The sequence below is a fragment of the Narcine bancroftii genome, chromosome 4 (assembly GCF_036971445.1).
Source record: "Narcine bancroftii isolate sNarBan1 chromosome 4, sNarBan1.hap1, whole genome shotgun sequence".
NCBI lineage: Eukaryota > Metazoa > Chordata > Chondrichthyes > Torpediniformes > Narcinidae > Narcine > Narcine bancroftii.
In genome coordinates this window covers 301,156,562-301,181,008 of record NC_091472.1, presented here as the reverse complement: position 1 = coordinate 301,181,008, position 24,447 = coordinate 301,156,562, and the positions used below count along the sequence as shown (strand labels likewise).

Genomic DNA, 24,447 nt, shown 5'->3' with positions numbered 1-24,447 from the left:
TAACCCATCTAACAGACTGCATTTGTGCCCTATCCTGCACATGCACCAACTTTTCACTAACTGCTCCATCATCTGACCTAATTGGGACTGCTGTTACTTTCTGCTGGCAGACCATCCCTTGTAACAGCTACATTGTTATTGCAGGGAACAGGCATAGGGGTACCCTATTTTGACTGCTTATTCTCTTTTCCTCTCCTCATGGTCTCCAAGGAGTGACTGCCTCCCTGTAACTCCTATCAACCCTTCAGCATCCCAAAATGAACCAGAGTTCATCCAGCTTCAGATGCACTCCTCATAGGTGAAGTCAGCAGGATATGAGAGGTCTCCTTGACTTTCCACATCCTACAAGACCATGAGTGCTATTCCTTCTGCTCTGTTTAATAAGAAACAAAGATCTTACCTGAAACTAAACTTCGCCTCCACTTAACAATAGCCTCCCAAACTATAGATTTGCTACTTCTCCTCATGCAGCACTTCCTCTCAGCATGTAGCTATGTATCTTCTTTTAATGACTGAGGTCTCTGCTCTTACCCACAATGAATCTCATTGTACTATGTCTCATTTTGCTCCTGCTCTTATCTATTCTATCGTACACCCAAAAATTTGATAAGCAACTCTTTATTCCTTCAGACCTGTTTTTCATATACTCAATAAAAAGTTTGTACTGTTCCCCCATAAGTGCTCATTTATCCTGTCCTGACAATTAGGGTACAGGCCATTTGTCTCAACTTACTTTCAATGAATTATCTTTAAGTTTGTGCACTTTTAGTTTTGCTAATAATCTGTACACAGAACTGAAGTGTCTAGTGGATGCACATTGACAATGAATCCTTTCTTACTGGGTCACATCCTCAAAAATATTCAACTAGATTGATCAGTCATGGATTATTCTGCAGAACTCCATGGAAACAATGTTCAATCCACTCAAATGGAAACAATCTTTGATCAACTCAAATTGATTGGAATGCTCAAGGACCACGTACCATGTTAATAGATTTCACAAACTTCTTAACTGAGTTATTTCTCCCCAGTTTACTTCAATAACAGTGATATCTGCCAAATAGAGAGAACATTGCAAATTAAGAGTAAGGCTTCTACAATGTCCTCTTTATGTTTATTTTAATACTGCAAGATATTACTGTAAATAAGTATAATGGTCTGTCCTGATTAGGGGAAATTTTGAAAGGGATTGCAATCTTAGATTTTCATTCTGCACATGTAATATAAAGTAGAGATAGCCAAATTCACTGGCAGAGATGTTAACTTGCTAACCTGGCAGATGTGTGGGAAATAGAGGAGATGAAGTTGAGGACTGAATGAATTGCAGTCAAGGGTAAGCCATGTTTTCTAAAGGACGAAGACATCTGCTACCCCTCCACCATCAGACTCCTCAACGACTCACTTGTGCACTTTATTGATTTTCTTTTTATTGTCTCTGTATTGCACAGTTTGTTTATATTCGTTATTTGTTTAAAGTTTGTTTGTTCACATCAGTGATCCTCAACCTTTTTCTTTCCACTCACATCCCAGTTTAAGTATTCCCTATGCCATAGGTACTCTGTGATTAGTAAGGGATTGCTTCAGGTGGTATGTGAGTGGAAAGAAAAAATTTGAAAACCACTGTTTTAATCGTACCTAATTGACTCATTATATGCACAGTTTCATAACTCCAAAGGAAATGGGCTAATGACAATTTTTCTCAAGCAAAATATTTCGGTAATAATTGGGTCTAGAGCAGTGATTCTCAACCTTCCCTCCCACCTTAAGCAATCCCTCACTAATCACAGAGTACCGATGGCATGGGGATTACTTAAAGTGGGATGTGAATGGAAAGAAAAAAGTTGAGAACCACTGGTTAACATGTTTTACATTGTGTACAGTTTATTTCTTGCACTAACAATTGATGGTTAATTCTGCTGCTCCCGCAGGAAAAGGAAATCTCGATTGTATATGATGTCGTGTATGTACTTTGACAATAAATCTGAAATCTTTTTATCCAGGTGTCTACCTGCTTTTTTTCATATTTCTATCAAAGAGATCAGGTCTGAAATGTTTTATTTTTAGTTCCTATTGATGTTGCATGACCTGCTGAGTTTCTCCAGCATATTTGAATGAAAGAGCAAGTATTTAATTTCAAGGACATAACTTTTCTTACCCCAAAAAGCTTCCCAGAAAAAAATATTAATCTTTGTAAGCATCCATTGTATTGAACCTTGAAAAATTGTTCTTCTCTTGGGTATGTTTATAATATTGCTCCAGAGTAGGTGGAGTTTATAACAACTTACCTTTTGCAGCTAAATTAAGTGTTGACTTACGTGCTGATACATTGACTTCCATGAAGGGAAGATTAGTTATGACATCAGAAGTCTCAAAATATATTTAAATTTGACAGAACTAAAATAATGCAGGTGTCAATAATATTTGAAATGAATAAATACAAGAGAATCCTGAAACCTTCTTGGCGTCAGTTGTTCTGTTAAGACTTCTGAACTGACTTGTGGTGCTATATTCACACTTGTGTAATAACATAACTCAGTGATGTGACAACAGTTCCCCCTTGTGATGCGAATTGGATGTTCTTGTTATGTGCCGAGTTCATCTTGACAAAATGGATTTAAAAATTCATTTAAATCAAGACCGGATATAAAAATAAGTTGATTCACCTCACAGGAAGAGGAATTAAAAGTTATAATCAAGAGCAATTATTTTTACCAGCACAAATCATCTCATCAAATAAAATGAAGAACACATTCTGCTTCCAATATCAACAATCAATATTATTTGACTTAAATAAAATGATTTTTAATTGTCCTTCAACTTTTATGAATTCACTGATGGAAAAAGCATTCATATTCCTCTTTAATATACATCCTATATTAATCTTTCTGTTCCCAACTCTGTAAGATGGTTAGTTACAGAGAGATGTAGCATGGAGACAGGTTTCTTTGTCCCACAGAGTTCATGCCGATCATCAACCACCCAATTATTCTAATCCCACACTAACAGATATTTTTATTCTCCCCATGTAATCATTGACTTCTCTCAGAGTTTAATATCCACCTGCACAGATGGGGAAATTTACAATGACCATTTAATCTACTAACTTGCATATCTTTGGAATGTGGGAGGAAACCAGAGCTCTATGCATGTAGCTCCGGTTAGGATTGAAGTTAGGTTTCACACAGTGGCTGTACTAGCTATGCCATTGTGTCACCCTGTACTGTTCAGGTTCTCTGGACATACCTTATGTCATAGAAGGTCACATGACCCTTCTGGAAGGAACCTAGTCAGAGGTCACCAAACTGCTAATGAATGTCTAGCCACCTACGGGTGAGCAAACACATTCCAATTAGCCCCTTTGAATGTATACACACCTCACGACTGGTTCCCTTAATCACCTGCCCTATTGGGCATACCTGAGCTGGGGCCCCTCCAGCCTGCTGCTATATAAAATCCAACATATGGAGCAGCTGGTTCTTTGTTCTCCTGGGAATGAACCTGAGTGCCATTCAACATTTTGAGCTGTGGGAGACACTGGAGAGTCATTTGTATGATGTGTGTTGTTAAGGGTTGGGGGCTTATCGAAGTTCATGCCCTGTTTTGCAACGATCACTGTAAATACTTCTCCTAACCAATTGGAATGCCATCCCTGCTGGTTATTGAGAGGTGGTGGGTACCATTTATTGCATCTTTACACTGTATTTAACTGTCCGGAAATGCTGGTTGTTGGTTGCGTCTAATGCGAGTGTATTGTGAGTACCTTATCTGATTTTGTCTGCCTGTAGTGACTTCCCCTTGTGGGTAAATAAATATCTTCACTGTGATCGAATTACATACAGACTCATTGCTTCTTGGACCCTTTGAGATTCTTCTTTGGCTTGGCTTCGCGGACGAAGATTTATGGAGGGGTAAAAAGTCCACGTCAGCTGCAGGCTCGTTTGTGGCTGAGAAGTCCAATGCGGGACAGGCAGACACGATTGCAGCGGTTGCAGGGGAAAATTGGTTGGTTGGGGTTGGGTGTTGGGTTTTTCCTCCTTTGCCTTTTGTCAGTGAGGTGGGCTCTGCGGTCTTCTTCAAAGGAGGTTGCTGCCCGCCAAACTGTGAGGCGCCAAGATGCACAGTTGGAGGCGTTATCAGCCCACTGGCGGTGGTCAATGTGGCAGGCACCAAGAGATTTCTTTAGGCAGTCCTTGTACCTTTTCTTTGGTGCACCTCTGTCACGGTGGCCAGTGGAGAGCTCGCCATATAACACGATCTTGGGAAGGCGATGGTCCTCCATTCTGGAGACGTGACCCATCCAGCGCAGCTGGATCTTCAGCAGCGTGGACTCGAAGCTGTCGACCTCTGCCATCTCGAGTACTTCGACGTTAGGGGTGTAAGCGCTCCAATGGATGTTGAGGATGGAGCGGAGACAACGCTGGTGGAAGCGTTCTAGGAGCCGTAGGTGGTGCCGGTAGAGGACCCATGATTCGGAGCCGAACAGGAGTGTGGGTATGACAACGGCTCTGTATACGCTTATCTTTGTGAGGTTTTTCAGTTGGTTGTTTTTCCAGACTCTTTTGTGTAGTCTTCCAAAGGCGCTATTTGCCTTGGCGAGTCTGTTGTCTATCTCATTGTCGATCCTTGCATCTGATGAAATGGTGCAGCCGAGATAGGTAAACTGGTTGACCGTTTTGAGTTTTGTGTGCCCGATGGAGATGTGGGGGGGCTTTGAGATTATAGAATAGTGATATCTCACAATCTAAAAGGGAATTCCCCTTGTGGCTGCACCAGCTCTTTTGTATTCCATATTTTGGAGGCAAGACATTGAGGACAATGGCAGTATTTAATGCCCATCATGCAATAATTAACAACAATTTCACTTCTGATCCTATGATGGAAAGATTATCATGAATGAAGCTGGCAGACATGGTTAAACACAAGAAACTAAATTCCTGCACTGTTGTCCTGTTTGCTGGCCCATAGTTTCATCCAATAGCTAGGTAACGCAACATGTTAAAAAAAGGACCGGTAAAATGAAAAGGGGTAAACATTGTAAAAGATGATGGTATAAGCACAGTAGTGAGAAACCATATTGGTTTAGCTAAACATATAGATTTATTAATCATTCTGGGTGGAGTTAAGAAACAGTAAAGAATAGAAAGCATAGAGTAGAGAATTAATTATAAGCCATAAAACAGTAAATGTAAAATTAGGTATTACATAAATCAGGAAATTAAAGCTGCAGTAACAAGAATAATATAACGTTTACAAAGGACATTACATAATTTCAGGACAAGTTAAATTGGAATCAATGTGCCGGAGGATGAATTAATGCAAAAGATTTTCATATCAGGTAATGTCCAATAAGAATGGATTATTTAATCATCTCTACACAACAGCTGCCATGATAAAATTTGACCTGGAGTTTGAAAGTTGTTCTAGCAAAGGAAGCTATGAACCAATCTGAAAAATATAAAGGGTAAGTTGGTTGTGGCAGATTGGGAAACTACATGAAGAGCTATGGGAGTGAAAAGGTAATGACTTGCTTTTAAAAAAATAAATCTCAAGACAAAACTCCAAAAGGAAAAGTAGTCTGTTTTGGCTGGCAAAAATTAAAATGAGCATTAAATCAAGTCAAGGGGTTTATAACATTGACATAAATAGCAGTAGACCTAAACAATAAAAGCATTCTAAAATTCAGTAAGGGAAGACAAACATTGAAAAAAAAAGGATAGAATAGGAGAATCAACTGTCAAGAAACATAAAAAAGATTAAGTTTCTATTTATGTGCAAAAAAAGGGAAAGACTAGGGGGGGAATTTGCATATTAACTATCTGTCTGCCTATTCCAATTTGTCCCTTCTGAAACTGTTTACAGTCCCAATATTTTAATCAAATTCCTATACTTTCTATGCCCAACTCCAAATCACTGATATATTTTAATAAAAGTAAAATGATATTAACCCACTTCCTTCTCATCAATTTGATTAACTATTCTCATTTTAAAAAATCTGACAGCTAATCATATCCATCTTGCTACATTTATTTTGCATACCCAATTTTGGTTTTTGAGGAACCTTATCATACTAATACTGAAAACTATTTCACTCATGAAACAGGTAAATGAGAAAATCTGCAGATGTTAGGCTCAAGTTCAGTGCACAAGCTCTGGAGAAATTCAGCAAGTGACAAAGCATCCATAAGAAATAAAAGGCAGTCAATATTAATGGCCTGAACCCAGAAATCAAATTTGTTGAGGTGCATCTGTGCAGGTTGTGCTCATTTAAAACATGCATCTTCTCTCAAGTTATCAATACTAAAAATATGTTCATAATTAAAGGCCATCATAATAAGCATGAAACATCTGCACTGATGTAAAAATAACCTAGTTCATCTTCAAGGAAGGAAATTTGCACCCTGCTAAATGTAGTCTATATACAACTCCAGACCAATATAACTATAAATTTCTCTCTGAAATGACTTTGATAACATTCAGTTCAAGGGAAATCATGGATGTATAATCATTCCCAAATGAGCAAATGATCTACCATTTCCACACTTAATCAGTTTAACAATCAAAGAATTGCTGGGGGTGGCGGGGGTGGGGGGAGGGGGGTTTCTCCAGCTCCAACACCTCTCCTACAATCCATTACATTCGGGCCCCTCTCCCAGCTTCCTTTTTATATACTGGTGCTCCTCAACTTACATTCCAGCAAACCCATCGTAAATCAAAAAAGAATATTACACCTACCATTTTTTATACTTAATTTTGAATAACTTTATTCCACACTGAAAAAAACTATCAACATACACAGCTGAAAGCACACTGGGAATGAAGAATGTTTGAAGCATTGAACTAAAATTAATTGTTGGATGGTGGGGATGCGAGAGAGCAACGTATCGCATATCGCAAGCGGGAAACAGATCGGAATTTGTAATTGAAAGTATTGATTTGAACCATCGTAATTTTGAAAAAGTTGGACCATTGTAAGTAGGGGAGCACCAGTATGTAATTTCATTTAAAAAAAATCCTTGTCTTAATGCAGAATCCAGATCAAAAATATTTACTGACCATTTCTACCTATTGATGCCAGCTGACCTGCTCAGTTCCTCCAGCAATTCTGCTCAAGATTCCAGCATCTGCTGTTTTTTTTTATTTCTTAATCAGTTTAATGCTCACTTTATTGGTGTTCCTTCCCTAATGGTTCACCAGCACTAAACTATCCAAAATACAGCTATTTCCTTATTGTCAGTTTGTGTCAACATTCATCGTTCTAATTTATCAAAACGACCTTGGAAAGCAACACAGAAATGAAATGTAACCACATTTGGGGAGGTACTTTACACATTTGTTTTAACCACTTAGCTGTACGAGTATGTTTGTAATGTTTCAATGACTACCGTATTTGGCTAAGCTGGTGGCTGTTTGTGCACATTCTGCCATGGATGCCTATTCCACAATATATTCACTTTCTCATTCTCACTCTAATTCCCCATCAATGCCTTTTGGCCAAGCTTAGGTTTCTTGTGCTGCTACTAGAAATAGTCCTTTCAATTCCTTAGGATGGAATTTTAAACTATCAGTTCCCCATCTGTTGAAACATTCTCAAACCTATCATTTTGCCAACATTTTCACCTATTTAACTTTTTTTTTCAATTCAGCATTCTGTGTTTAATATTCTGTTGATTTAATCTTTAGTATTGGGGATATTCTATACACAAGAAGTATTAGGAAGTTATGCTGTTGAGTTTAGGTAACTTGATAGAAACACAGGGAAATTAAAAATATTCATTTACCTGCATTGCCCCTCAAGTTGAACTATTCAAAAATATAAATGATTAACATGTGAAACCTGATTGATTGAAATTATGTGAAGATATTCAAATTGTTGTGGTAATGTATCCATTTGTAGAAGTTCTCTGCTACCACATTAGGAAGTAGCTGTCATTCATCACCTTGTGTAAAGCTTTTCAGTATGTTTGCACTTTCCTTTGTCTATTATAACAGCTTGTCACAATCTTCATTCAACATTGATTCTGCACAGGATTTAACTACAATGAGAACCATGACAACTTCAGTGAGAATATAGTATCCATTATAAGAAATTATATAGAATGAGAAATTGACTTTGAGATTGTGTTATAGTGTTGGGCCCCTCTCAATCTTGAAATTACCAGTAATACTTTTCATTTTTAACCATAGGCTTGATTAAAAAAAAACATTATGAATTATTTCCTAGCAGCAAAAAAAATAGCTTTTCATCTGTCCAGATTTTATTCAGTCAGAAACAAATGAGGTATGAAACTTCATGAATTTTTACAACCTTGTGCACTACAGTTGAAACTCACTTTCAAAATCACTAAAATAATATGTAAGCTTACACACTGACAGCTATTTCCTATTCATGAAATGTGACCAGAACTTGAAGGAAGTTAATCCCAATTCAACTTAAAAACTGAAAACTAAATAAATCAAGGGAGCCAAACTCAATTTGTATGGTGATCTTAATTTGATTGCCTGGTATTTGGCACAGGTAATATCGATCAAAATATTATTTAGAAAGTAGAAAGTCCAATTCCAAGTATAAGCAGAAAATACAAATTGTTCTCTGACATTCTTAGCTCAACTCCTCCAAAGAAACTGATTATGGACCAGCCTTCCGAAACCCCTGTGGCTGCTGCCAATCATAGGTACAACCATCTTGGGCCCAAGATTTTACAATAATCCACTGTTGGCTCCTTTAACGGGCTGCTTAAATCCTGTATGGAGTCAATAGCAGTTGGACCCCATGGGGGAATGTTGTCTCTGCTCCCCACTCTCTGCAGTTCCACACCAGCCATTGCAGCAGCACTGCCATTTGTGCCACCACTTCACATTTATCCAGATTGAACTCTATCTGGGTCCCAGACAGAACCCCTTGGAACTCCACTAGTCACTGACCTCCAGGCATAATACATACTACTACCTTCTGCTTTGTGCAGGAAAGCTAATTCTGAATCCACCCAGTCAAGGTTACACAGATCACAGATACAAAGATCATTGCCAAACCCCAGCAATCTCTTACCTCGTCAAAAAAAAAATTATTAGTCAAGCAGAATCTTTATGCTGATTATTCCTGCCTTTCAAAGTGTAGGTTAGATTAATCTTGATCGTCAGGATTTTTAAAATAATCTCTCATTCTACGACATTAGTTTCACTGCCTATGGCATATCATGGCTGCCTTTTCTGAAATAAAGGTACCACATTTTCTGACTTCTAGTCATCCAGCACCTCAGACTTTGGCCAAAAAAGACTTAAAGTTTTTTCACTCATATAACATGCACATGCATATAGCATGCACACACATTTAATGTGCAGAAAATCATAAATTATGCAAAAATTTTAGATAACGCATACACATACATAACGCGTAGGCGTAGTATTCTAAATTCCGACTGGCAAAATCAATTAAATGGTACATGAGACAAAGCACATATCAGTATCTGCCACAGTTAATCTCCTACAATTAATACCCAATCAACTTCCCCCCAGAGATGTCAATCATCTTGATGTCCTGCTGCAATACACTAACAATTAACAAGGTTTGGAGAGGAATCAAATAAATAGATCAAAGACACGCTTCAGAGTTAAGCAGGATTTTAATTCTAATGTTGTCTCAAATCAAGGCACTTGTTATGTTAATCTCCTCCCTCAGGGACAGGACTGGGCAGTTACCATTGATAAGATGCACAGTGCCCTAGCCAGAATGTCCTATTTATACAAATACCACAGCATTCAATATAAAGAGATAGTACGAAGATCAAAATTCCCCACGCCTGCTATAAATTGTGCGTGTTCTTTCATTGCCAACTATTACATTCTCATGCTTGCTATAACATTTAACATACCCCCACTTGCTATAAATTGTGTCCTTTCCATGGCCACTATAAATTGTGCCCATTCTTTCATTGCAAGAATTATATTACTTGCTATAATATTCCCACGCCGGCATGTCTTGCCCATGGCCGCTATTAATTGTGCAGATTTTTTCAATCCCACTATTATATTCCCATGCCCACTATAAATTGTGTGCATTCTTTCAACGTAAAAATATTCTCATATAGCGTGCACATGCATATAACGTGTGGGGAGGAGGGGTACCTGGTTTGTAAAATAGGTATATAACACGCGGATTATATGTGTAAAAATATGGTAGATATCAAAGCATTGTGTCAATGTACTGATGTAGTCATTCGCCGCATAACTTCCATTTGGGCAACCTCCAACTACATGTATGACTGTGGTCCCAGAAAGTTATAATAGAGTTCAGAAATCCCGAATGGAGAACAGAACATGGTGGATGTAACTGGACATAGTGAATGCAACAGCTTCCCAAACGCAACATGTGTATCTCATTCCTCTTGTATACAAAGCAATTGTATTGCCAGGCAAATAACAGTACAGTACATACAGTATATTTCCTATAATACCTATGTCTTGATAGTCATAATAAACACCTACGTTACTGGCTTATGTATCATTATTTTAATGTGAACTTTCCCTACTTATAAATAAGAAGTTTACCAGAAAACAGTGTATGCTTCGACTCAGGCAGCAACATTCAATCTTGTGTATCGTGCATCTTAAGTATTGTTGCATTATCGCTCTGTTTAATTTTCTTCCAAAAATATTACAGGTCAATGCAGATACACTACAGTGTCCTGTATAGCTTTGCTGAGTATATATGTTGTACGCACAATGTCCAAATCTCATTATGTCCTATTTCACAGAACATATTGTGGACGTTAAGCAGCACATGACAGTATTTCAAATATCACATTTTTTTTTCTTGAGTCACATTACTAAAGTTGTAACTCAATGTATCCTGAAAAATATGCAAAAAAATTGATAATCATCTCTGTATTTCATATTGATATGTGAATACACTATTTTAGAACAGTTTACCTGGGAGGGGCCACCAATTATGTAAATTCATTGGTAAAACTGACAAACCAACCTCTGCCCCATTTATACAGGGCTAATTCCAATGAGTGAACCACATTGTTTATACATCCAACATCAAAATTCTGAAGTACTCAGTTCCAACCTCCTTCACGGCAAAAGATACCAGAAGGTAAGAAACAACATGCTTCAATTATGTTATAAAAGTATCCTTGACAAATAGGAGTGTAGCCTCCTCGTAGGAATTCTTAGGTCATAGCCAATCAAAATGAGGAAGGACCATCCAGAAAGTACTAAGAACCTGAAATCATTTTGTCAGGAGCATGCAGGAGCTCAGTATTACCAATTCCCATACTATCCACCCCTCTCAAGCACCGCCAAGCCCTCACATGTGACCAAGTTTGTAGATCCTTCATGGGATTCATCAACTACCACAGAAAGTGCATGGAAACAAGTCAACTTGGACCTCAAGAGGGTGCCTAAGCAGAGGTGAAAGCGAACTCAATAGCAACTTTCAAAGTGGATTTCACAAATCCTTGATGTGGAGTGGAACAAGGTAAGGCATTGGGATTAATATGAAAATTACTTGCTCATTGAAGTTTTAAAAAAACTGGTAAAAATGGACTAAATGTCTCTATTCATCTTTTAAAATATTTTGATTGAATATTTTTTGGTTTGAAATCTCTTATGTTAATTAATAGGCAGAGCTGCATCAATCTAGTCCAGTGATTCTCATTCTTTTTCTTTCCTCTCACCACATTAAGAATTCCCTATGCCATAAGTGCTCTGTGATTAGTAAGGGATTGCTTAAGGTGGTATGTCAGTGGAAAAAGTTTGAAAACTACTGTTTTAATCATACCTCATTGATTTATTATGTGCTCGGTTTCATAACTCAAAAAGAAATGGGCCAATGACAATTTTTTCAAGCAAAATATTTCAATAACAATTGGGTCTAGAGCATTGATTCTCAACCTTCACTTCCCACTCACACACCTTAAGCAAACCTTTACCAATCACAGAGCACTTATGGCATAGAGATGACTTAAAGTGGTATGTGAGTGGAAAGAAAAAGGTTGAGAACCACTGATCTAGTCACGTTTCTAGTTACAAAAGCAAATCACCCCATTATTCTCTGCCTCATTACCAAGCCATCTTTAGATCTACTTTATATACTCAGGTAATTGTCAATACCGTGTAATAGTTGAACCCCACCACCACTTTTTGGCCCTAACTGCTTGCCCATCTGAGCTTCCAACGCCCCAACTACCTGCCCATTCAAGCTCCTGGCACTCTGACCAAGACTCTTGCCTCAGTCCCCTACCCACCAGAGCTCCCAATGCCCCAACTGTTAACCCTTGCCCTAGCTGCCCACCCATCTGAGCTCCCAACACCCTGACCACCTGCCCATCCAAGCTCTAAACGCCCCAGTCACAGACTTTGTCTTAGCCCATACCACCCATCGAAGCTCCTGACATCCTGAATGTGGACTCACCACTCGGTCCTGGCCATCTGAGCTCGAGATGACTTGAATGACACAGGTAATTACCACAGTCAAAAGTATGACCCATGTAAAATTCGACCCCCTCCCCTCCCCCACACAATTTGACCCAAAAAAATTAAATTATTACATTTATACAGGATCCAACTTCCCATGGATCCCATGAACTTTAATCTTTTGAACCAGCCATGCTTGTAAAACCTTGTTAAATGCCTCACTTGTTGGTTCTCACCCAGGCAAAAATATCAATGTTGAAATGTCCTCATTGTGGTCTACATTAGTGTGACATTCAGTTTTGTCAATGTAAGGGCTGAATAGTGACATTCCAGATCTCTAGTAATGCTTTGATGAATGAAAAATGTCTGTTTGAGTTTTTATTTCTAAACAAGGGGCGTTTACATGTTCTTTTGATAGAATAAGATCAACAGAATTAAACAAGAAAGCATAGATGCTGTGATTGTAGTCTAATACACAAAAGTGCTGGAGAAACTTAGCAGGTCATCCAGCATCTATGGGAAGTAAAGGGTAACCAATGTTTTGGGCCTCAGTCCTTTGTCAAAGTGTGATCATTCGAGACCATATTCTATTGCATCGACTTAACAATGACATTGTATAATATGCACAAACACTCACATTTAACTCAAATTAAATACAATTGGCGATAGACGACGATCTCAACCTTAGACCTATTCTTTTTCATCTTTCCCCAATCGTCAAACCTTTTTTTTATATCCCCATTCTCTTTCTGACTACCACTACCCAGTGCATGCCCTGTAAAAGAGGACTCGATAGCCACAGTACATGACATTTGTCAGGCTTCTACCTCCATTCCCCTCAAAAAAACCCCAGCAAAATGCACTAATGATGCAAATGACTTCCTTCAGTGATGTGCGTATCTGAGGTTAGTATATCCTGAATTCTCACCCCCTCCCCCTTTATTATACCCCCACCACCCCCTTGCCTCATCCACTCTTTCAGTGCACATATTTGTTGAATAACATTTGGATTACCAATTGAGCACGTTAATTATTTTATTTAAGTTTATGAGTGTTTCAAACGGCTTTTTAAAATAAATTTGGTCAAGCACCTTATTGATAAATTACTAATTAATATTTTAGTTAAAATTTTACCATAATTCTATTAGTTTTTAAATATTTATAGGAAAAAATAGAACTGCTCCACAAGTACAATAGCAAAAGTATAAATAAGAAGACAATAGGCCACATTAAGGATCAATGTGGTTGTCTATGTGTGGATCTGTTGGAGAAGGGTGAGATCTTAAATTAATATTTTGCCTCTATGTTTACTGTAGACATCAAAGTCAGGTGAAATGAATAGCAATGACTTGGATCATATCCATATTCCAAAGGAGATGCTGGAGTCTTAGAATGCATAAATGTAGATACAGGGTGCACAATCCTTTATCCGGACATCTAAAATCCGGAAGCTCCGAAAACTGGCATTTTTTTTTCCTGGTGCTGGTACAGCGGAGGGAGAGAGACAGTAGCATGACTATGTTGGGCGGTGGGGGGGGGGGGGGGGTGGAGGGAGGGACAGCAGTGCGACTGGGGTGGGGGAGGAGGGAGAGAGAGAGACGGCAATGCGACTTGGGTTGGCGGGGGGAGAAGAGAGAGAAGGCAGCGCAACTTGGGTGGGCGAGGGGAGAGAGACGCCAGTGCAACTGGAAGGGGGTGAATATGGCGGCACAATTCGGGTGGGCTTAAATCTGGGGCAGCTGGCTTTTGTTCTGAAATCTGGAAAAATCCAAAATTCAGAATACACTGTTCCCCAAGGGTTGCAGATAAAGGATTGTGTACCTGTACATCCCTGTAACCCAGGACCAGAATCAGAATTTACTGCCAAGAACAAGTCATGAAATTCAGTGTTTTGCAGCAGTGCCAATAGTGCATATTATAACCACCTTACAACATTACAATATAAAAAATAAATAAACAAATAATAGTGCAGGAAAAGTAAAGCAGTGTATTTGGATCATTGATTATTCAGAATCTGATGGCACCAGGGAAGAAACCCGAGAGTGGCAGTGGATGATTGCTTCTCAGACCAGAGGCCTGTGACTAGTGGATCAGTGCTGGGACCATTGTTGTTTGTCATTTATATCAATGATCTGGATGATAATATGGCAAATTGGATCAGCAATTTTGCAGATGACACAAAGATTAGAGGCATCATGGACATCAAGGAAGGCTTTTAAAGCTTGCAGAGGAATCTAGACCAGCTGGAAAAATGGGCTGAAAATGGCAGATGGAATTTAATACAGACAAGTGTGAGGTGTTGTATTTTGGAAGGACAAATCAAGGTAGCACATGCTCGGTAAATGGTAGGGCACTGAGGATTGTGGTAGAACAGAAGGTTCTGGGAACACAAATAATTATCTGAAAGTGGCATCACAGTAGATATGGTTGTAAAGAGAGTTTTCAATGTATTGAGTATAGAAATTGGGATGTTATGGTAAAGTTGTACAAGACATTGGCAAGGCCAAATTTGAAATATTGTGTTCAGTTTTGGTTGCCTAACTACAGGAAGGATATCAATAAGATAGAGTACAGAGAAGATTTACTAGATGTTACCCAGACTTCAGGGACTGAGTTACAGGGAAAGGTTAAACAGGTTAGGACTTTATTCCCTGCAGTGAAGATAAATGTGGGAAGATTTGACAGAAGTATACAAAATTATGAGTGGTTAGATAGAGTAAATGCAAATAAGCTTTTTCCACTGAGGTTAGGTGAGATACAAAACCAGAGTACATGGATTAAGGGTGAAAGGGGAAAAGTTTAAGAAGAACATTAAGGGAAACTTCTTCACACTGAGAGTAGTGAGAGGGTGGTAACAACCTGCCAACTGAAATGGTGAATTTGAGCTTAATTTTCACATTTAAGAAAAATGTGGATAGATACATGGATGGGAGGGGTATGGAGGGCTATAGACTGAGTGAAGATCAGTAGGACTAGGTAGAATAAGAGTTTAGCACAGACTAGAAGGGTTGAAGGGCCTTATGCTGAAATGTTCTCTGGCTCTGAGTTCATGAACTGGAAACTTTTGAGGGAAATGCAGGCAAGCAGGACTAACTTAAGAAGACAACCTGATTGACATGGGTAAACTGGGCCAAATTACCTGTTTCCATAATATAACAATGACTCTTAAACTTTCATGTCCATCTTTTCATCCAGTATAGATGTTATCAATATAGAATTACATAAGCATTAATTTAGAAACAGATGGAAGAAACAACATCGAAGTCGGCCCTTCATCCAATTTGTGTTGCAATTTATTCTCAACAGGAGATATAGTTACATATACAGTAAATCTTAAAATCTAATAGCCTCCAAAATTTTGGTACTATTGGCTGGAAGATATTACAGACAAATAGATGTTATTTCCAAATACATTTTAATTCCATTTTCCAAAATAAAGTTACACAGTAGTAAATATATTTTTCAGTGAACATTTTCAGCAAGTTTTCAGATGGCACTAAGAGTGGAAGTTTTGTGGACAGCAAAGGTGGATTTAAAAGCTTACAGAGGGATCTGGACCAGCTGGAAAAATGGCAGATTGAATTTAATTCAGACAAGTGTGAGATGTTGCATTTTGGAAGTACAAACCAAGAAAGGACATACACTGTAAATGGTAGAGCACTGAGGAATGCGGTAGAACAGAGAGATCTGGAAATACAGAAACACAATTCCCTGAAAGTAGAGTCACGGGTGCATAGGATTATAAAGAGAGCTTTGGCATATTGGCCTTCATAAATCAATGTACCAAGTACAGGAGTTGGGATGTTATGTTAAAGTTATACTAGACCAAATTTGGAGTATTGGATGTAGCTTTGGTCATTTAACTACAGGAAAGATATCAATAAGATAGAGACTGCAGAGAATATTTACTAGGATGTTGCCCGGACTTGAGTTACAGGGCAAAGTTAAACAAGTTAGGACTTTACTCTCTGGAATGTAGAAGAATGAGGGGAGATTTGATAGAGGCATTTAAAATTATGAGGAGAATAGACGGAGTAAATGTAGATAGGTTTTTTCCCCACTGAGGGAAGAAGAGATTCAATCCAGAGGACATGGGTTAAGAGTGAAAGGGGAAAAGTTTAGGGGGAAACTGTGGCACAATCAATGACCACCAGCAGACACGAAGCAAGAAGTCAAAAGCTTTAATAACCAGAAAACCTTGGCATGCCTCTAAATGCTGCTGGCACACATCCAAGGCAGGTATGAAGGGAGGAGACTAGGGCCATTATGGGGAGGATCCCCAGGTATTGGAAGGCAGGCCAGCAAGGTCATGCCTGCAGTACGGCGAGGCACCACAGGCACACAAGGAGTAACTTCTTCTCAGAGTGGTGGTTGTGTGGAACGAATGAACTTAACTTCCAGCTGAAGTGGTGAATATGGGCTCAATTTTAACATTTAAGAGAAATTTGGACAGGATGATTGATGGGAGAGGTAGGGAGGGCAATGGGCTGGGAGCAGGTCAATGGGTCTAGGCGGGAAAAAAAATTAATGGTGCTGTCATGTTCCATGAACCTGGAGCTCGACCGAGTTACAAGAAAATGTGGCAAACATCACTCCTGAGCCAAATGCTGGTCTATCCTAATAGTTGGAGAGCGGAGTTTTGCTGCAGTTCCCATCAATGAACCAATGAGTTCACCTTTCATTAATAATAATAACTCGTCACTCCCCAGCCCAGATACACGTTGGTTTCGGTAAACCATGTGGGTTTTTTTTTATCTTCCCTTTGTGAGAAACAGAAGTACCTTCACAGAATTTGCTCGAGACAAAAATTGAGAACAAAGAACATTTATTATACAACAATGCAAAGTTGGGTGCTTCCCCTTACCCTGGGAATACACACAGATACCGGGGCTGACCCAACTTTTATACAGTTCATTTCAGTACAGAGATACCTTCCCCCCAACATTCTTCTGCCTCCTGGATTGGTTTAGCATTAGGTAATTATGCCCACGTGGATTCTAACTTCTTATCAGTTTATGTGTCTTCCTGTGTTAGCCAGAGAAGTATCATGTCTTTGTTCTTCACTCATTAATCAATCCCTAAGACTTGCTAAAGCTATCTACTTGTCATCCTGTTTTGAAGATTACACTTTTACAACCCTTCCTCTCATTCCAGCATCCCTTCACCCTGATTTAACCCATAATACTTCATCTCTAATGAGCACTTGCTTGACTCCTCACATTCAGTATCCCTTCACCTTAAGTTAACCCATAATACTTTACTCTTAATTGGCACTTGCTTCCAGTATCTCTGGACTCCTAACATTCCAGTATCCCTCACTTGGTTGGAGCACAGAAGCTGCAATCCTCGTCCACCACTGGAAAAGTAAGGGACAGGGAGATGCAGGCGAAGAGCGAGAATCATCCAAACAACTCACGAGAGTCGAGCTCGAGGCTCATGACCGAATTCCGCTCGGTCTGAGCCAGTTTTATTATTCCGTACGGACCAGGAGCCAAGGCGCGGGCGGCCGCATCGACAAGGACCAGAGCTCAAGGGACAGCTCCGTCCCTCATCCTCCCCCGCCCCCCCCCGGGGCGCGGGCGCGGGAGCGCGCCTGCTTGCGCTTGCGCGTTGGCATCACAGCGTTCAGTGACATCACAGCTGCAGCATGGCGGTCAAGGTGACACAACTGAGAATAACTCTTATAATATTAGGGTTTAGAACAGTTGGAATTGAATAATTTTCGGATTAATTTTTAAGATGATGCAACTGGTTGCAGTACACGTTTCTTTGCAGGATATTTTAAGCAAACGGAATGCTAATCTGGTTTATTTTTACCTTGTGATTGTGGTTTACAGGCCTTGCGCCTGCCTGGCCTTAAATTAACGTTACAATCATTGTAATGAACGGAAATGATTAATGTTACTAAACATCTTAACGTAAAGCTATTAAATTGTAAGTTGTGTTTTTGATGTGACCATAAATTAATACAGTTCTTAAAATGCTGTACTATTAGTTCCAATTCGACCTGTCGGAAGGAAAACAGTCTATTGAATTTAGAATAAAGTCTATGGTAGTTCCTGTGTTATCTTCAACTCGATGTGCTTGATTAAGGATCATTTGCGGATTCTATTGCAAAAAGGGGGTTCATTAATTTCAAGCGTGTGTCATTACAAATAATGGACAAAAGATCACTAGTTTAAAGGTCATTTAAATGGTGTAGAGAGAAATGAAGTACTTTAATAGAATAAATGCCTTTATAATGTTTATTTTTCAAGATAAATTCTTATCACAGTGACAATTTTTTTTCAGGTACAGTCTACAAAAAGGGCAGAGGTCAGCGATTTAAAGGCTGTATTTTTGAAGGTAATTGAAGTACTTGTGAACTTTGTTGAATAAACTATACTTTGTATTTTAGCTGCTAATATATAGTGTTGATTTCACATTTGGAGATAATAAAGCACAGATAATTTTCCTTTCAAATAAACATACTGCACTTTAAAGTTGTGTTGTACTGCTTTTTAAAAAATTCACGCTAATGGTATTATTTTAATCTAGGTTTGTGAGTTGAGAGCATTAGTTCAACTGTCTTGGCTGTGTCATTAAGAAATTTGGCTTTGCAGTGACATTTTTCCCTTATGTTTGTGGTGATGAAAGTAGTGAACATTTATAATGTACATCAGAAGACAATATTCGGTCAGTATTTAAGATTTGTATTCATTTCATTATCGAAGTTGATTTCCAGCAAAGTCGTTATTCAACTTGACTGTCGCAGTCTTGAATTTCTGATGCTGTATTTCATCATACCAATTCTTTCCAAAGTTGCAATATATTTAAGAGTGAGTTTTCATATGAAGAAGATTTTGGTAATTCTTGTTTTTTCTTTCTCTTCAGACCTCAGAAAAATTAAAAATATTTTTTTCTAATCAGCAAAAATAACGTCGTAGAATGCTTGCCTTAGACAATTGGAATATAAATATAGCCAAAGCAAAAATGGCAACATATTCTAAAGTATTGTAACAAGGAAGTAACATCCTTAAAATTCCCTGAGACTTTAGTCTGACTGACTTCTTCAGACAACTGTACAGTCTTGGTGTGAACAAGTACTTTTTGAACCAAGTTTTTCAATGGATGTTTGCAATTTGTTCTAGTATTCCACTTGATTTACTGTGGATTTACCTTGCTAAATTAGAAAGGGACAAAACTTTAAAATAGTGGTGAATTCCTGCTTCCATCACCTTTTAAGGCTCAAGTACACAATTTTTCATCTTCAATATTTCCTCACAAATACATTTGAAACATTAATATAAAGAATGGAAATGCTGAGGGTGGAGAAATGTATTTTCTAGTCTGCAAATAATAACAATGTTTATAAAATGAAGTAAAAGGACCAGTCCTAGGGAGAAGTTGGATGCATTATTACAAAGACAAAAAATATTGTTACTTGAAAATCAAATTATGAAAGTACTCAATGTGAAGTAACTCAGCAGATCAAACAATATTAAAAAAAATCAAAGTAGATAAGGAATTTTGAGTGTATTATGTTTATTTTATGATGAAGTTGATCATGTTTGAACATTCAAGCAAGGAAAAAATGGTGATCAAATTACAAATGTTGTGCATGTTCTTTGTACTTTTGCCTGGAGAATTTTGCCTGGAGTGCTGGATAACTGATAATTTGCATTTCTCTGTAGAGGATAATGAAGAAAGATCTTGAACTGACTAGCATTTACTGATACTGAATAGTCCTCTGAAAATCATTGTAGATGACACTTAATACATTCCCTTAATCAATCGCTTACTATCTCATCAATGAAATTACCGGTAATCAGTGAAACACTATTTGTCTCTTAACATTTTAGGATTGTTTTCCTTTATCAACTTTCAACATGTGGGTTTTAATATTTTCATTTATCCTTTTTTGCAAAAGCTTCCCTGGAATAGACATTAAGTTGAATAGCTTGCCTTTAACTCCCATGTCTGCACTCTCTTTGAATATGGTTTTTATTCTTTTCCATTTACACTCCTCTATCACATCATCTGGAAAGCTTTTTTGGAGGTTTAGAGATGGAGTATGACAACAGGACCTTCAATACAAGCCTGCGCTGCCAAATATGCCCATGTGACTAATTAACCTACTAACCCTTTACATTTTGGAACATAGGAAGAAACCATGAACCCAGAGGAAACCCACACAGATACAGAGAGTGCACAAACTCTTATAGACAGTGGCAGCTGTGAAATTGAGTCATTGAAGCTGTAATAGCATTGTAATAATTGCACCACCTAGAAATGAAAGATTTGTGTTTGTTTTGAGTTCTGATGAAAAGTCATTTACTTAAAATATTCAATCTGTTTCTTTATCTGTAGATGCTGGATATTTACAGCATTTATTATCTTGGTTTCAGATTTTCACGATTTGTATTTTTCTCATTAGACATTCACTCACCATGCTACCTTCATTTCTTTACCTTTTTGTCATTCATAGCTAGCTCCCTTGTCTTTCATGCATGTTATGGTGTACCTAATTGTACCAGAAACATCTCTTTAAAGATCACTGATTGTGTGCCATTAAAATTTTACCTGTAATTGATAGTTTATTTTTATCCTGACCAAGTCTTGTCCCACTCCACTGAAATTGTCCTTCTCCCAGTTTAGTTCTTTGGATTTCTCCTATCCCTCTCCGTTATTAAGCTAAACCCTATGATTCAATTATCATTGTTTTTTTCCATTGATGTATTTGATCACTTGGCTTATTTTATTACCCTGAATCAAATCCATATCCCTCCATTATTACCCTGAATCAAATCCACGTCCCTCCATTATTACCTGAATCAAATCCATGTCCCCCATTATTACCCTGAATCAAATCCATGTCCCGCCATTATTACCCTGAATCAAATCCATGTCCCGCCATTATAACCCTGAATCAAATCCATGTCCCGCCATTATTACCCTGAATCAAATCCATGTCCCGCCATTATTACCCTGAATCAAATCCATGTCCCGCCATTATTACCCTGAATAAAATCCATGTCCCGCCATTATTACCCTGAATCAAATCCATGTCCCGCCATTATTACCCTGAATCAAATCCATGTCCCGCCATTATTACCCTGAATCAAATCCATGTCCCGCCATTATTACCCTGAATCAAATCCATGTCCCGCCATTATTACCCTGAATCAAATCCATGTCCCGCCATTATTACCCTGAATCAAATCCATGTCCCGCCATTATTACCCTGAATCAAATCCATGTCCCGCCATTATTACCCTGAATCAAATCCATGTTCCGCCATTATTACCCTGAATCAAATCCATGTCCCGCCATTATTACCCTGAATCAAATCCATGTCCCGCCATTATTACCCTGAATCAAATCCATGTCCCGCCATTATTACCCTGAATCAAATCCATGTCCCGCCATTATTACCCTGAATCAAATCCGTTTTTTAGGGTCAGAGATTAAGGAAGGTTTTTATGCCTCATAAGATAGCCAATATATTAAATGGTTAATTTCACCTCAGCCACATTTTCTTCTCCCTTCTCTCATTGGGAAGAAGTTTCAAGATTGTGATATCATACATCACTAGCTTCAAGGACAGTTTCTTTCGTGCTACTATCTGAACATTGAATAAACCTTGGTCATAAAATAATGTTGCCCTTGTGCTGTTTGAACTAATCTCTCACTGTATTTCTACTCATTATTCTGTATTTTATTCTGCTGCATTTCTGCATGGATAGACTTGATAGATAGCACACAAAACAAATCTTTTCACTGTACCTCTACTCGTAACAGAAACATAAACTTGAAACATGAATATATTTCAAAAATACTCCTATACCGAGGGTGTGGCGTGATGTAGGTGGGAGACGTGAGGGGACACTTCTCCCAATAGAACTGCAAAAAACCCGATTTAAAAAGTTTTGTTGTTTTTTAAAAATATTAAATATTTTTATAAAGCACTGTTAACTAATAATGAGGAAAATAAAGTCTCAAATAATTTTTAAAAAGACCCAGAAACAACCACCAACTACTGAAGAACTTGGCCCTACCTTCGAGATGGAGCCTGGAGACTCGATTTCTCACCATCCGTGTCCACAGAGACTATCTTCGGGAAAGGTACAGATGACTCCAACACTGATTCCTCGGAGCGCCAGCGAAGGTGGCGCTGGAGCCTTGAGATGTCTTCCTCCAGACCATGAAGAACAACTGTGCATGCGCAAAACTTCACGCATGTGCGTTACATCAAGTTTGGCCCGTGGTGCAGAGGGGACTGATCTCTCGCAGCCCAGCAATGCTGGACCACTGAGGGAGAGGACCATACCCTACAGTCGGGTCGAGATCCAGTCACTTTCAACAGAGGAAGAAGGTGAAGTTGTCAGTGGAAATGAGGAAGAGCAAGTCAGAGAGGAGACTGATATACAAGGGTCGGCCCTTATCTAAATATGTTCAGGAGAAGTCTGAAACTCCTCATTATCCAGATTCTGCAGTTCAATTGGATACTTTGTCTTAACAAATTGAAATTATGTCAAAGCAAATGAACCAAGGTTTTTCATCTTTGAATAGTCAATTTACTGGTATGAAGGAAGCAATGGTAACTATCAAGTCTGATGTGGCAAAATGTGTGAAGCTGGTAGATAAAGTACAGGATGAAGTGAAGAAGATTGAAGAGGATTTTCATGATTGTCGTGATGATGTTGAGCAACGTAAAGAAAGGATGGGTCAGATGGAGGATTCTTTTACCGGTTGGGAAATTCAATAAAATGATTTATTGAAGAAGATTGATGCTTTGGAAAATCAGAGTCAAAGGAGTAATTTAAAATTGTTGGACTACCTGAAGATTTGAAGGGGTAGACCCAGTACAATTTTTTCAGAAATGGATTCCTGACGTTTTGGGAAACGAATATTTTCCAAATGGTTTAGAGCTGGATAGTGCTCATAGAGCAATTAGAAAGAGGCCCTTTCCTGGACAACTGCCACGCTCTGTATTAATCAGGTGTTTGCGCTATCAAGATAGAGAACGGATTTTACGGTTTGCAGTTCAGAATGCAAGAAAAAAATCAAGGTCCTTTGGTGGTTAAGAATAATCGTTTTTTTCTAAGCAGATTTGAGTCAAGCTGTTATTAAATATCGCTAAGAGTTTAATTCTGCCATAGCTGTTTTGTGGAAGAAAGGATATAAATTTGTTTTTCGATACCCTGCTGTTCTTAGTTTTTTTATGGAGATTTTAAATCCCAGTTTTTTTTTTAGTGACGAAACTGAAGCTCTTGCATTTGCTAATTCTTTGCCTGATAATAAACAGAAGAAAAGTCTAGACTTTCTCACCAATTCAAACCAGCTCAAGAGGAGAAGAATGGTGTGCAAGAGAGGGAATGTCAACAGTTGGTTGAAATTGGCATTGATGATCATCAAGTTAATGGAGATTTGGAGGAATCTTATCATACTTGAAATTATTTATTTACTGTTTTTTATTGATCTGTTCGGGGGAAGTGGTTTTGTTTGCTTCTCCTTCCGAAGTCGTTGGCCACTTTGTGGCATTAGTCACTTCCCGTGTCATTGAGGAAGGTAGTACTGTGGTACAGTACTTTTTTTTTGTTGTTGGGGTTTTTTCTTTCTATTTCTTTTGAAGAGATGTATTTTTTTATATTGACGATGGATTGGAGTAGCACTACATGTAGCATGGAGATTTTTGAGGAAAATTAAGGTGATGACTAATTTAAATTTTGAAGAGTTTTGACATTTAAAAACTGAAAATTTACATTACTTTTTTGCAAGAAACTCATTTAACTGAGAAGGAACATAGAAATTAAAAAGAAATTGGGTTGGTCAGGTTATAGCTTCATTTAATTCTAAAGCAAAAGGTGTAGCTGTTTTGATTAATAAATTGTCATTTAAGTTGGAATCTGAATCAGTTGGTAGACTTTTAGTTGTAAATTGTAAAATTTATTCTGAATTATGGACTTTGAACATTTATGCTCTTAATGTAGAAGATGAGAAATTTATGTTAGATTATTTTTTTAATTTGAATCAAGCATATGGGGGGAT

The 24,447-nt window shown here is 38.2% G+C and overlaps 1 protein-coding gene across 4 annotated transcripts in view; it reads left to right on the top strand.

Annotated features, from left to right (window-relative positions):
• Positions 1–24,447, top strand: part of slc25a12 (solute carrier family 25 member 12) — a 205,096-nt gene that overhangs the window by 92,083 nt on the left and 88,566 nt on the right. For 2 of the 4 annotated variants that reach the window (XM_069935706.1, XM_069935707.1), the window contains 2 exons: positions 10,998–11,095; positions 18,709–18,762. In XM_069935706.1, coding sequence (XP_069791807.1) covers positions 10,998–11,095; positions 18,709–18,762 — 152 coding nt within the window. Of the gene's footprint in view, positions 1–10,997; positions 11,096–17,991; positions 18,077–18,211; positions 18,352–18,708; positions 18,763–24,447 lie in introns of those variants that run through there. The other 2 variants (XM_069935708.1, XM_069935710.1) reach the window with 2 other exon arrangements.